Source organism: Bufo bufo, chromosome 10, assembly GCF_905171765.1.
Source record: "Bufo bufo chromosome 10, aBufBuf1.1, whole genome shotgun sequence".
Lineage (NCBI taxonomy): Eukaryota > Metazoa > Chordata > Amphibia > Anura > Bufonidae > Bufo > Bufo bufo.
The window spans coordinates 20,890,434-20,904,573 of record NC_053398.1 but is presented as its reverse complement, the minus strand read 5'-3'; the positions used below and the strand labels follow the sequence as shown (position 1 = coordinate 20,904,573).

Sequence of the window (14,140 nt, the reverse complement as noted above, 5' to 3'; positions counted from 1 at the left end):
TCAAAAGAGTTCAGCAATAACGAGTGTTTATGAATTTAGGCCTCTTCCTAGATCATGTGATGTCATCGTATATCGGTCACATGGCCTAGGCACTGTCCAGTCACCTTCAAGTGAATGAAGCTGAGCTGCAATACCAAGCACAACCACTCTACAGTGTACGGCGCTGTGAAGAGATTGACCAGAGCTCCAGTGAGCACCGCGGCCTCTTCAAACAGCTGATTGGTGAGGCTGCAGGAAATCGGACCCCCGTCGATCTGATATCCGTGACCTATCCTGAGGACAGGCCATCAATATCAAATTCCTGGATAACCCCTTTAAAGAGCGTCCTTTGTTAGAACACCGTGTTGTCTTTTCCTCTGTTCCCCCTAGAAATTTAGGATAAGTTGACAACTGGGGTTGTGGCCCTACACAGTGTTGCCCTGTCCAATGAGTACCGACGCCTGTGTTCAAATGTCACGGCAGTGATGCCGTTTTTGCTATTGGTTTCCACACTTAGACCATGCAGGCACACAGCCCTTTGTCAGGGGAATGGTAGCACCTTACGTCAGTGGCTGTTTTTGAAAGCTACGGGGGTGTCCTGTTAGTCAGTGGCTGACCATACAGCTTCCACCAAGGCTGATGCGGCCTGGCGCTCGTGGGGGCCAACATTGATGCCGACCCTCCTCCATAGGACCTATTTATTCGATGCGCAAACAGCCTGCAGTCTTCCCCCAGCTTCCCTTTAAATACCAGCGCCCGGGCATTTTTCGCCCTTTGTGAAAGCATCGACTCTCCAGCCGTAGCCGATGGTCTGACCGGCCCGCGACCTCCCCGCTTCAGTAGACGAAGCTAGAACATTAATTAGTTTACTCTCCTAAATGAAAGGGCAGCGGCAAACGAGTCTCTCTCCATTAACCGTCCCCATATTGAGCGTCCAGCTTTTTGTCTGGCTCGAAGCCGCTGCAAATGAGTTTTCCCTAATGAGCCATCAGCCTCATGGGGACAGTTCTGCGGAGTGTGAAGGCGGCCTAATAGGACCTGCATTAGGAAGTCTCGTCTGCTGACATCGCCCCCTTCCTCTCCATTAACCAGCTTCTGGAGTGTACAGGCCCCGGGGCCCCGTCTTGAAAGGCTGCATGGTACATGTTCCACTGACCTCCCCGTCTCTTCCCTTTGAGAATTTTCAGGGCATGAAACTCCTGAGTAAGCGGCGGCGCAGTTTTTTTTATTTTTTATTTATACATTTTTTTTATATTGGCTTTTAGACTTGACTTCTGCAGACCCTTTTTGTCTCTTGCATCCCTTTCGACCGCTTTGGTCAAATAAGAACGAAATAAGACTCTTTGTATGTGACGTCAGATTAGGGCCTAATGACAATTTCCCATCAGAAATCCTCCGAGGATTCGCGGCGGGGGGTGCCCCAGATTCGCTCAAGGATTTTCTGCCTGGATTTCCAGCTTCATGTCTATTATTTCGACCTGAAACGCCAAGGATGACAATGCAGCTAATCCTTTGGCTTTCCGTTGCGAGAAATTCCGTACAGAATTTTTACGATGCCTGGCGTCGTGGTCGCGGAAACCGCATTCCCATGTATCGGGTGTGAATTGAGGTGCGGAACCTGTGTCAAAATCCCACGAGTGTGAACAATCCCCTCAGGGTGACTTTGCTCTGCATTTTCTTTGCCGTGGATTCTACACCTGAAGCCTTGCCGTAGATTTCCCATGGATTTCAGTAGGAAAACCACAAGGTAATTTACACAATGTGTTTATTTTTCATTTTTTTCTCCGCTCAAAGTGATGAGTGGTTTGTTTTTCATGCAGATTCCACATCCAAATTTTCCATTAAAATGGATTGGCTCCAAACTGCTAGGATACGCCCCCAATGTCTGATAGGTGCGAGTCCCACCGCTGGGGCCCGGACGCACCTGTCGTTAGAACGGAGCCCACAAGGTGCACTAGGGCGCACCGCTGCTGCCCTCCATTCATTTCTGTGCGAGTGGCGAAATAGCTGAGCAACACGCTTCGGAAGTCCCATTGAAATAAATGAGAAGCACACTGCGCAAGCGCGACCACTGCTCCGTTAATGTCTGGGGCTTTAGGAAATAGCCTTTTCGGCAGTCCCATTGAAATGAATAAATGGAGGGCGGCCGCAAATCCGCAGTGCGCCCTCCGGCACTTTGTGGGGCGCCGTTCTAAAGATAGTTGCGGGCACCAGAGCTAGGACCCGCACCTATCGGACGTTGGGGGCATAGCAATATGCCTCCAATGTCCAAGATGGGAATACCCCTTTAAGTTATCCCCTATCCACAGGATAGAGGATAACCATTAGATTGTGAAGGTCCTACCGCTGGGACCCCCAGTGATCACGAGTACGGGGGCCCCACAACCCCTGCAGTCACCTTGAAACGAACGGTCGGACATGTGTTTACGGTCGTTCCATTCATTTCTATGGGAGTTCCGGAGATGGGGAAGTGTTGTACTCTGCTATCTCCAGTACATCCATAAAAATTAATGCAGCGCCCATGCGTATGTGCGACCGGCTGCTCTGTTCATTTCAATGGGACTGCAGGGGGTAAAGGGACCCCCAGTCTTGTGATCAGTTGGTGTCCTAGTGGTAGGACCCCCATAGGTCTAATAGTTATCCCCTATCCTGTGGATAGGGGATAACTTAATCTAACCGGAATACCCCTTTAATTAATTTCTGCTCCTAGATACTTTATCACAAGCACAGCATCCAATCTGGAGAGTCTCGTGCAGATAACCAGTTATATCTGTTATCGGAATGTCTGAGGAAAGTATCAGAGGAGCAGTCTCGTTTGGCTTTAATGGGCTCGCCTACAGGTACACTCCTGATTGTATGGAGCGGATGGCAGGATGTAGCCTGCAAAATAGTATTGTCTCCTTTATGAAACATCTCGGTGTGTTTCAGACCTGATGATACATCCCCGACCAATGATAAATCCAAAAATTGTATCTCTGCAGGATGGAACGTAAAATAAAAGCGCAAATTCACTGAATTATTTATAAAAATTTAACTGCATTGCCACATCGGCGACCCAAATCAAGAGGACGTCGTCGATGTAGCGGCCAAACCACGCAATGCACTGCAGAAATGTTTTTTATTCAGAAAAAATGTGCTTATATTCCCAATATGCTATATATATATATAATATATACAATCAAAGGGGAGAATTTAGCTTCGATGGACGCACCAGTAACCCGAAGGAAAAACGTATCCAACATGCGACCGGCGTCTAAAATGCCGGTGTTAATAAGTGACCCCGATATGTTTCAACATATAATAAATGACTGAATATTAAGTATCCCTTGACATCAGCGGCGTACAGAGTGTAAATGTTTAAAACCCATTTCAAAGCCTGAATTGCTTGGTCGTGCGGGATCGCCGTGTATAAGGAATGAACGTCCGCTGTCATCCAAGCATAATCAGGTTGCCATTTGATCTTATCTAACTGGAACCGCACATGTTTTGTGTCTTGTACATAACTAGGTAACAGGCCTTACAGAGGTCGTAAAAGGCTATCGGCCACCATCCCAGCCTTTCATTGAGAGGACCAAATTCCGCCGCAATGGGGTAGAAGCGAAGTGGAGGTGGGAGGCTTGTGAATGAAAAATAGCAATAATAGGGTGGTCAATCACCAAAAATTCTGCCTGTTTGAGAGAACGGACGCCCAAATTCACACCTTGAACCACAGAATGTACCAGTTTTTTTTTCTGACTATAAGATGCACCAAGGATTTAGGAAAATAAGAAAATATATAATATATATATATTTTTCATCAGACCCCCAACCTCCATCAGCCTCAGATCAGACCCCCGTCCGCCCTCAGATCAAACATAAAAAAAAAAACTTACCTCTCTTGCTCCGGAAGGCGCTGCCACTCTGCAGATCCGGCACTCACCTCTTCACGGTCTTCTTCCGGCCCACGCTGCACTGTTACCTGACGTTTCACAGTGTCAGTTGATAGTGTGCACCTACGTGCGTTACGTCCTGATTCTGTACGCAATCGAGACACCGTGCAGAGCGGGGCCCGGAAGTAGACAAGGGAGCGGTGAGTAGAGCCAGCGCAGTGATTCACTCGCCACTCCCCGCGCCTCCCGCATGCTAATAACCATTCAGACTATAAGACGCACTGACATTTTCCCCCCTCGCTTATGGGGAGAAAAGTGAGTCTTATAGTCCAAAAATTATGGTAATTCCTCTAAAAACTGTGAGATCATGGGCAAGATCAATATACACGTCTGTATCAGATAGCATAACCACATTCTGCTGTGCATTTACGTCTTTCATTGCCAACCTGAAAACATTCCGGGAGCTCGAGTGCAACCGCGTCATTTACCTGGTTTGTTTCACACTATTTGTATAGTTGCTAAGAGATGTTTGGTCGCAGCCTCCCTGCCATTAATGGTTTTTTGAACAACTAAAGTGTCTTCCAAATTTGGAATGGCTGGATACGGAATAATGTAAAGAGAAACGGACTGTGGTCCTTTTTTATTTTATTTTCCAAAAATGGGCATTTAACCCTTTCAGCTCCAGAGGATTTTTCATTTTTGCGTTTTCGTTTTTTCACTCCCTGCCTCTCCGGAACCATAACTTATATATTTTTTTTCATTCACATTTGTAGTTATGTTTACAGAGCTATGTGAAGGCTCATTTTTTTTTTCGGGCCGATCTGTACTTTTCATTGATATCATTGGGTGGGTGTATGACTTTTTGATCACTTTTTTTTTTTTATTTAATTTTTTTTTGTAGGAGGTGAAGCGACCAAAAAATGGCAAATCGGCCATTTTGACTTTTTCTTTCCGTTTCACAGTTTGCCGTATGGGACAAATATTTTAATATAGGGGTTTTATTAATTGGGCTTAAAGGGCATCTGTCAGCAGTTTTGTACCTATGACACTGGCTGACCTGTTACATGTGCGCTTGGCAGCTGAAGACATCTGTGTTGGTCCCATGTTCATATGTGCCCGCACTGCTGAGAGAAATACAGTTTTAATATATGCAAATGAGCCTCTAGGAGCAACGGGGGCGTTACTGTTTCACTTAGAGGCTCTGCTCTCTCTGCAACTGCCACGCCCCCTGCACTTTGACAGAACCAGGTAGTATAAACATCATCAACCCCGGCCCTGTCAATCCATAGTGCAGGGAGCTCGGCAGTTGCAGAGAGAGCTGAGCCTCTAGGTGTAATGGTAACGCCCCTGTTGCTCCTAGAGGCTCATTTGCATATATTAAAACATCATGTTTCTCAGCAATGCGGGCACATAGGAACATAGGACCAACACAGATGTCTTCAGCTGCCAAGCGCACATGTAACAGGTCAGCCAGTGTCATAGGGACAAATCTGCTATCGGAGCCATTTAAAGGGAAAAATCGGTATTCTGGCTGTACAATGCATAGATGTCTTTGGTCCTCCACAAGAAGTGCCGCAAAGAAGGCAAGATTTTTCTTTCAGTGGGAAAATCTGAAAGAATTTTGTGTACTTGTATGTGTTGCAATCAGTATTTTGCTGCGTGACAAACTGTCATGATTTTCGTTTTGTTTTCAAAGGCGCTGTGATCGGAGATGGACAGTCCGCTGTGGCCAGTAATATTGCAAACACGACCTACAGATTGCAGTGGTGGGACTTTACCAAATATGACTTGCCGGAGATCAGTAATGGTATGTGATCCCCCATGGGATTGTCCTGCTACCTTCCATGTTGCCGGTTTTGCCCCAATCTCTCATGGCTCCCCCCCCCCTTTATGTGTCTGCAGCTACTGCTAACGTGCTGGTTCAGAACTGCAAGATCTACAATGACGCCAGTTGTGACATCTCTGCTGACGGGCAGCTCCTTGCCGCCTTTATACCGAGCAGCCAGCGAGGTTTCCCGGACGAGGGCATTTTGGCGGTCTATTCCTTGGCCCCACACAACCTAGGCGAGATCCTGTTCACCAAGCGTTTTGGTATGTTGGGGTCCCCCATTGATCCTGTCTGTGAAATGACCTTGGACTTCTGATCCTCACACTGGCCTTTCTTCTTTATGCAGGTCCCAACGCCATCTCTGTGAGTTTGTCCCCTATGGGCCGATACGTCATGGTGGGCCTGGCCTCCCGCAGGATCCTGCTGCATCCTACCACAGAGCACATGGTGGCTCAAGTCTTCCGACTCCAGAAACCCCACGGAGGGGAGACTTCTATGAGAGTGAGTTTATATCCTGAGTGCCCAACACTGGGGTAGGGTGACATTAGACGAGGATTGTGGAGGGGTCTGTAAGCTGGTACACCCACCGCTCATTAGAATCAAGGGGTTCGGCTCATTACCTTGGCCACATGGACCGGAGTCAGTCTAGTTTACCTGGAGTTCTTCCTGACGGAGAAATCCAGACGCTTTAAATCAATGTCGCCACAATGTGTGCACCAAAGGTATTTGCTTTATTCTTTTTCAAGGTTTGTTGTCACTTTAAAGGGGTTGTTTAAAATTTCTGAAAAAAGGTGCAGAATGGGTTTAAAAAAATGCAGTACTCACCAATCCCCTGTTGCTGCTGTTCCGATGCTTTCCAGTCTCTCGCTGGTTTCTGCTTCCTGGTCCCTTTACACATGCAGAAAATGCTCCTTTAGCCAATCACTGGCCTTGGTGGTGACCCGCCTCAGCCTGTGATTGGCTGCGCAGGAATTGCCTGTGTATCCAGAGATGCAAGGGAGCAGAGGCTAATGGGGGATCGGGAACTATAAGAGCATCAGTGGCAGAGGATCGGTGAATATTGCTTTTTATTTTTTTACCCATTCTGTGCTTTTTTTTTTTTATCTGCCATGCAATTTCTATTCCTTTTTAAACGGGTTGTGTCACCCACTTCTGAGACCCGCACTTATTTCTAGAGCGGTTCCTCCATTCACTTCTATGGGACTTCCCAAAATAGGAGTGTGGCTGCGCACTTTAGGGGACCTTTTCTAGCGATAAGTGTGGATCCCTACTCCCATTATCCAATCAGTATTGGCTGTGCCAACCCACGTAGGGACCCACCCCTTTGACAGGAAATGGCACCGACTACCCCCTTGTTATTGATACGTTTCCAGGAGAGATAACAGAGGAACTGAACCGTACAAAGCCTTTGCAAAAGTATTTAGTGTGCAGCCCTAGGATTTACCACGTCAGGAGGTAGGTACTTCAGAGCATCTTGAAGGGGCTGCGGCCGACCCATCCACGGGAAGCAAAATGGAGGAGTTTACGTGGCTTACTCATACCCAACTACGGCTGCATGCTCTCCTGCGCAGGCGCTGGACTGTAGCCGAATGTCTGCACAGAAGAGGATGCAGCCACCGATCATCCCCCCGATTCCAATCTAGTAACCCACCTTCCCTTTCTTCCCACCAGAGTATGCACATTGCCCTAAAAACCCATTAGTTTGTGCACAGCCGCTGCTCGTAGACCTCCACTGTGACGGCAGTGCCAGGACAAAAATTGGCGTGCAGGGCGGCCAGCGTGGAAGCTTAGCATGCGGGGCTGATTTGTGTTTGTATCGGAATCTGAGCACGTGCCAAGAATATGTCGGCTGCTGCCTCCCTCGCTTTGCTATATTGAGACTGAATCCATTTCCTTGTTTTGACTCATCCCCACCGCCAACCTGAGCCCCGTCCTCGCAGGTGCCGGGCAGAAGGAGGGTGCTGAAGTCCTGACACCCCTGCCATGCTGCAGAAGGGGGCAGTGATCTCCCAAAGTATTTTGTGAACGGTCTCCTTGTAAACCCTCTCCTGCAGGAGACATCTGTAATCCTCGGTTTACAGCCCCGCAAAGAATGTACCGTTCTACGAAACAAGATGGCGTTTTGCATCTACCCAGTGTGTTTCCGTAGAGAGTTATTGCTTACGGGAGTTATGAGGGAATCCGGAGAGAGAGCTGTTGGCCGAACGATCGTTCGACAGCTATTGAACTTGTTAATGGGGTGTGCCCCTACCTGGTCTGACACTGTCCGTTCAGACTGTGTCCAATGACGACAGGGATAATAACAACCAGATATCAGTTTATTCATCCATTTCCAGGAGGAATAATTGAGGAGTTATACCATGCACCAGGATTGTTATTTCAATGGGAATGTCATTACTACTAAAACAGACCTGTCCGTAGAGGCGAGAGGTCCTCTCTTTAATTCACTTTCCGGTTTATGGTAAGAGGATATTGTGTGATCAGGCGACGGGAAGTTCCACCTAAAATCGTTGATATTGCGTGAGGTGGGAACACAGTTGAGGGGCATTGATTTTAGCGGTGCCGTGCGGCAGAACCTATAGGTTCTATACCGTATTGGTGTAGAATTCAGCACCCACCGCCCCAACCTGTCACCTGTCATGTCAGTTAATTTAAAGGGGTCTTCCTATCTTGTAAATTATCGCTAGGATCTGCCAATCCTTTATGATCGGCGGCGGCGATCCGACTGCTTGGACCCCACTAATCTTGAGAATGAAGAGAATGAAGGAGCCGCAGGACTGACGTGGTGCTGCCTCCGCAGCTACATTTTCCATACACCGCAGCGCTCCTGGCCGTACTGGGAACAGCTGCCTGCCACACAGCGGGGGGCCAGGGGAAAAACAGCAAAGGGGCCACAGCGCTGCCCCCCCCCCCCCCCCCCCCCTCTACTGCAGGTCGACCACGAAGCTATGACATATCCTAGCAATAACGCAGTCCCTTATTAGATGAAATACTGCTAATAATTGGATGGAATTGTCTTTGTTTGATACAATCGATTGGCGTCCTCATCTGTGCACCGATTGGCATCCATTGATGATTCTCTCTCTGGTCATTGAAAGACAAGACAGCGTTCTGAGACTTGTCGGGCAGGTCGCGGTGAACGGGCTCCTCATTATCTGACCAGCGTCTAGACAAGCTGCAATGAGCAGATGCACTTCTACCATTTTAATTGTGTTTTGCTGCTTTCATTGTCTGTATTGATATTTGGTAACGTCTGTCGGGTTGTCTTATTAGCGACGCCCCCGCCAACGGATAAGATCAACCTTTTGTAGGTAATGCACTAAAATGAGACGTTATATAATTATGGGCGTTACACATTAATTTGGGATTTAGGATGTCCTTCCTGATAGGCTATGTGACGTATTGCGGTTGCATATACTGATGCCGTGCAGAAGGACCGGGCGTCATTATCAGATAGCTGGGGATCAGACCACTCGCCAAGCAAACTGACCACTACTGATGTGTAATTGTGTTGTACACCTTGACAGGGCCAGGCAGTGTAAACGTCATCACACCTGCAGAGAGAGCGGATCCTCTAGGTGTAATGGTAACGCCCCCTTTGCTCCGAGAGGCTCATTTGAATATAATAAAACATCATTTTTCTCAGCAATGCGGGCACATAGGAACATGGGACCAACACAGATGCCTTCAGCTGCCAAGCACACATGTAACAGCTCAGCCAGTGTCATAGGTACAAAACTGCTGACAGATGCCCTTTAAAGGTGTTGTCCACATTCAAGAGGAAGCCGGACAACTCTGGGGAATATATGATTCCTCACCTGCGCCTCTTCTCCGGTTCTCCTGGCAAGGCTTTGCTTTCCCAGTTGCAGCAATGACGTCATGTTGACAACGCGAGCCCTCTGCAGCCAGTGCCTGGCCTCAGTGGTGCACTAAAGAGGCCAGTGGTTGGCTGCAGCGGACCTCCGCCAGGAAAACAGAGGCAGATCCCCTTTGTCTTGTGGTTTCGTCTTGAAACCAGACAACCCCTTTAATGTGAGGCTTCCAATGTGTGGTGAACCACCCATAATCCGCCCCATGTGGGTCTCTCTCTCTCATGTGCTATCCCTTCCTCCTGAAATTTTTATAGTTGCATATATCAATCGCCCATAAGATTTTGTTGTGTTGGAAGCAGAAGGATCTCAGTGACTCGGTCAAGGACCAAATTGTGACGTCTAGATGACTGGATCAGAGCATCGTCGTAATGGCGGGTCCTGGGGAGGGGGTCACAGGAGGCAGTGGTTTGTACCTACCATACTCTGTCTGAGGGAAGAGTCCATGGTTCATTGATGCTAATGGGGAGTAATGGCTAGCCTGTCTGGTCCCATCACACAAATGGCTGAGCTCGTTCCTGCTGGCTATGATGAAGAGGTGTCAAACACACAAGGCATCGCAGCTTGGTGTCTGAGGCTTTGTAGCTGTAGACCAGTTTGAGTCCCATGCTGAAAACACCTCTAGTGGCCGTGTGAACTGGACCATGGAGCAATGGCAGAAGGCGTCGTCTGATGAATCACATATTCTCTTACACCATATGGGCGGCCGGGTGCGTGCGCGTCACTTACCTGGGGAGGAGATGACACCAGGATGCACTGTGGGATGGAGAACAGCCGGTGGAAGAGTCAGTGTGATGGTCTGATGGGAAACCTTGGGTCCTGACATCATGTGGATGGGACGCCTACCCCTTACCTAAACCCCCCCTTCCCCTTCACGACACCGGTATTTTTCTAATGGCAGTGGCTTCTTTCAGCAGGATAATACTCCAGCCACACAGCCAAGAATGTTCAGGGATGGTTTGAGGAACATGATAAAGAGATCAGGGTGTTGACTTGGCCTCCAAATTCCCCAGATCTCAATCCGATGAGCATTTGTGGGATGTGTCGGGAAAACCAGTCCGATCCATGGAGACTCCACTGCAAAACGTACAAAACCTAAAGGATCTGCTGGTAATGTCTTCTTGGTGGCAGATATGACTGGACAACCTTCAGAGGTCTTGAGGAGGCCATGCCACAATGGGTCTGGGCTGTTTTGTAGGCACGAAAGTAAGCAGATGGTCTTAATGTAATGACTGTTGGGGGGGGGGGTGTTTGTTCAGTATGTAAAATGCATGGATAACCTACACTTACACCCCCAGAGTTTTTGGGATGTGGGCTCTGTTTTGGTTCTGCATTGCTTTTTCTGCCTTTGCAAATGCGGTTTCATGTGGTCCCTGCATCCTCCTTCGCAGACTTCATCCAGGATTTATTTGCATATTGGCATTTAGTCCTGAATTACAAAATCCTCATTAAATCCTCCAGCTCTCGTCGTCTTCTGCTCCCGTCCCGTTTTCTGCTGAACATTGCAGATTATTTTCAGTGCATGGCGGGAGCTGATCAGACAAATATGACCAGGACCTGGGCGGCAGGACGATAGGTAGGATTATTGTCTGTACAAAGTATCCCCATCCCCACTGATGATCTGTCGCAGGTTAGATCTGGGACCATAAGGCCAACACCTGGGAGAGATTCTTCACATAGCGGGAAATCCCACATCCAATAATCTAAAAATTCCCATGATTTTCTTCTTGTGTCCGGCCATCTTGTCTTAACTGCAGTTAACAGCAGAGAGATGCTTTACGGCAGCTGTATGTACCATGGGGACTTAGGGGCACATTTATTAAAACGCCGGTCTTACTAGCCCCTGCGCTGGCGGTGGATCCGCTGGAGTTATGAAGAGGGGCAGGCCTCTCCTAAAAATGATGAAAGATACGGGACTGCTGGCCCGCCCCCTGCCCCGCCCACTTTTTTAGACCTGGCGTGAACGGGGCGAAGTCACAGTTAGCTTTGCCACTAACCATTGCACCGCCATCTGCGCCTGAAATACTCATAATTTAGGCGGATTTCAGATTAATGAATGACCCCCTTAGTTTGGAGATGAATCCATGAGCTTTTCTGGGAGAGTGTTGTGGGCATGTTAGAGGCCAGGAGGGAGCTGATAAGCAGTGGCATCACCTATTGTGAATGGTGGATCCTGTCTTATCTATATAAAGGTGTTACCTGTCATTGTAATCCTGCTTGTGAGAATAGGCCGTCAATACCCGGTCTGACACCCCACACTCCGGACGATCAGCTTCATCAGAGTAGCTCCAGTGCTGGAGGTTGGCGCTGGAACTACTTAGCTCCATTGTTCAGCGGAAGGCATTATACATGGCTCCGTCCATTGTACATAGGACGGAGCTGGAGCTACAAGGTAACAGACTAGAAGTTGTGAATGAATTGCTAGCAGTCTGCAGTAAGGGTACAGAGGGGTGGTGACAAGTTGGGGGGGGGGTGTACCTGCACAGACTGACAATGGCAGCACTGATTGGATAGAGTCAGTCTGTGCAGGGACACACCCCCCCAACTGGTTACACCCCTCTGTACCCTTACTGCAGACTTCTAGCAATTAATTCATAACTTCTAGTAGAAATAATAAAGGAACGGCACAACATAGAGCCATAAGAATAGAGGCTCCAGAATTATTACATGGGGAATGCATGAAGCTAATAAACAGGCATGTCAGGAGCGGGGACGGGTCCTCTTTAAGCATCTGTTCAGCCAGTCGTGGTCGTCAGGAATAATTGAAGGGCTTTTTGACTTCCTGATTTTGGAAGTATGCTAACTGTGCAGCATTAGAGGGAATTTTAGGTGCGGTTTGGTTAGTCGCCTAGAATAGCTATGGGCGCTGCAGGGCACAGATAGAAGATTGGTCTGGAATTGAGGGGATGCTGCAGGCCAGGAGCACGCCTGGGCTAGCAGCAGGCAGATTGTGTGCGTGTTGTGGGGCGGAGAGAACGCGGAGAAGGATTAATTGCACAGGCCGTCACCGCTGATTATCTCTTCTCAAGTTCCGATTTTCTGTTAATTTTCTGTAAAACCATGTCATGCGATTTAAAAGCTGCTTCCCCGGTAACGATGACACATGCGACCTCGGCAGTAGTGTTGTACGAGCGAGCCGTCATTGGTAACACGAGTCTGAGTGGTCTCTGGGGAGCTCATCTACACGAGAAGCATGCAGGTTACACGCCAGAGGTCTGCAGCTTGTAATGACAGAGAGGGGAAATTATCCACATGGAACTGGAGCTTAGGGAGCGGACCTCGGAGTCGCCTGTATATGATGGGGGGGGGAGGGGCGCCCGATTACTTGCAGTATCCCACTAACTCCGTAGTGCTTGCCGTGTATAGGGTGACTATCTGCGCCATGATGCTGTGCCGCATATGTCTTACGGCGTATGTGATCCATGATTCTGACAGCTGAAATAGCGATCCGTTTCCTGCTCATCTTTTCATCAAATGTGACAAACTGCCCCCAGCGACAACATAGTCTGAAGCAGGTTATATTTTTCAACTTTTAACGAGGACCCATCACTTCTCCTGACATTTCTGCTTTAGTTTAAAAAAAAACAAAACAAAAAAAACAATTCTGTGTTGTGTTGTTCCTCTGTCACTCCTCCTAAAAATGGATGAATAAATTGAAAACTTGGTGTTACCACTCCCCTTGTCAGGGTACGGACATACTGCTCCCACTCACTGCAACCAATGGCCACCGTGGGTAGGTTCGGTTCGGTTTGGTTTCGTGCGGTCGATCCACATCGTGTGCCCATACCCTCAGCATTGGACAGTTTGTCACCCACTGGTAACTTCCACCACTTCCCCCAAAATCTTTCTTTCCTTTGATCGTATTTAGGCTACATGCACACGACCGTATGTGTTTTGTGGATCCGCAAAAAAAAAGGATGACATCCGTATGCCATCCATTTATTTTATTTTTATTTTTTTGCTGATCCATTGTAACAATGCCTAAAACGGACAAGAATAGGACATGTTCTTTTTTTTTTTTTTGCGGGGCTACGGAACGGACATACTGATGCGGACAGCACACGGTGTGCTGTCTGCATATTTTGCGGACCCATTGAAATGAATGGGTTCACATCCTATCCGCAAAAAGAAAAACGCAACGGACACTGAAACAAACAACGTTCGTGTGCATGTAGCTTTGTCGTATTTCAGCTAATAAATCAATCTTCTCTATGTCCCTGGAGCTCAGCCGTGTCCCCCTTGCTCCTCCGTGCCGTCCTGCGTCTGGTTGTAAGACAGCTGTTTGCAGCAGGCGCCTCCCAAGGGGAAAATGGAAGAGAACTAGAAAAGGTTAAAGGGGTTCTCTGGGTTCAGGGCTGAACCCGGATATAAGCGGTTCTTTATTCTGTTACTGTATATGATTGGAGCATTTTCTTGCTCCGATGCTCCTCCTTGTGCGCAAGGTCTGTTGGTTAACTGCCGGTGACGTACCGGGCTTCACATCACTATGCTAGGCGGAGACTTCTGCCTAGCAGTGAGCCTGGTGACGTCACTGGTGTATAGCGCTGGAGGCGGGAACTATGCTACTTTGCCTCTAAACCAGCCCCCGGTAGCGC

At 48.3% G+C, this 14,140-nt stretch overlaps 1 protein-coding gene across 3 annotated transcripts in view; it reads left to right on the top strand.

The window, feature by feature from the left end:
* AMBRA1 (autophagy and beclin 1 regulator 1) overlaps positions 1-14,140 on the top strand; it is an 86,799-nt gene that overhangs the window by 54,648 nt on the left and 18,011 nt on the right. For all 3 annotated transcript variants that reach the window (XM_040409161.1, XM_040409160.1, XM_040409162.1), the window contains exons 12-14: positions 5,545-5,655; positions 5,751-5,939; positions 6,023-6,177. In XM_040409161.1, coding sequence (XP_040265095.1) covers positions 5,545-5,655; positions 5,751-5,939; positions 6,023-6,177 — 455 coding nt within the window. The remainder of the gene's footprint in view (positions 1-5,544; positions 5,656-5,750; positions 5,940-6,022; positions 6,178-14,140) is intronic.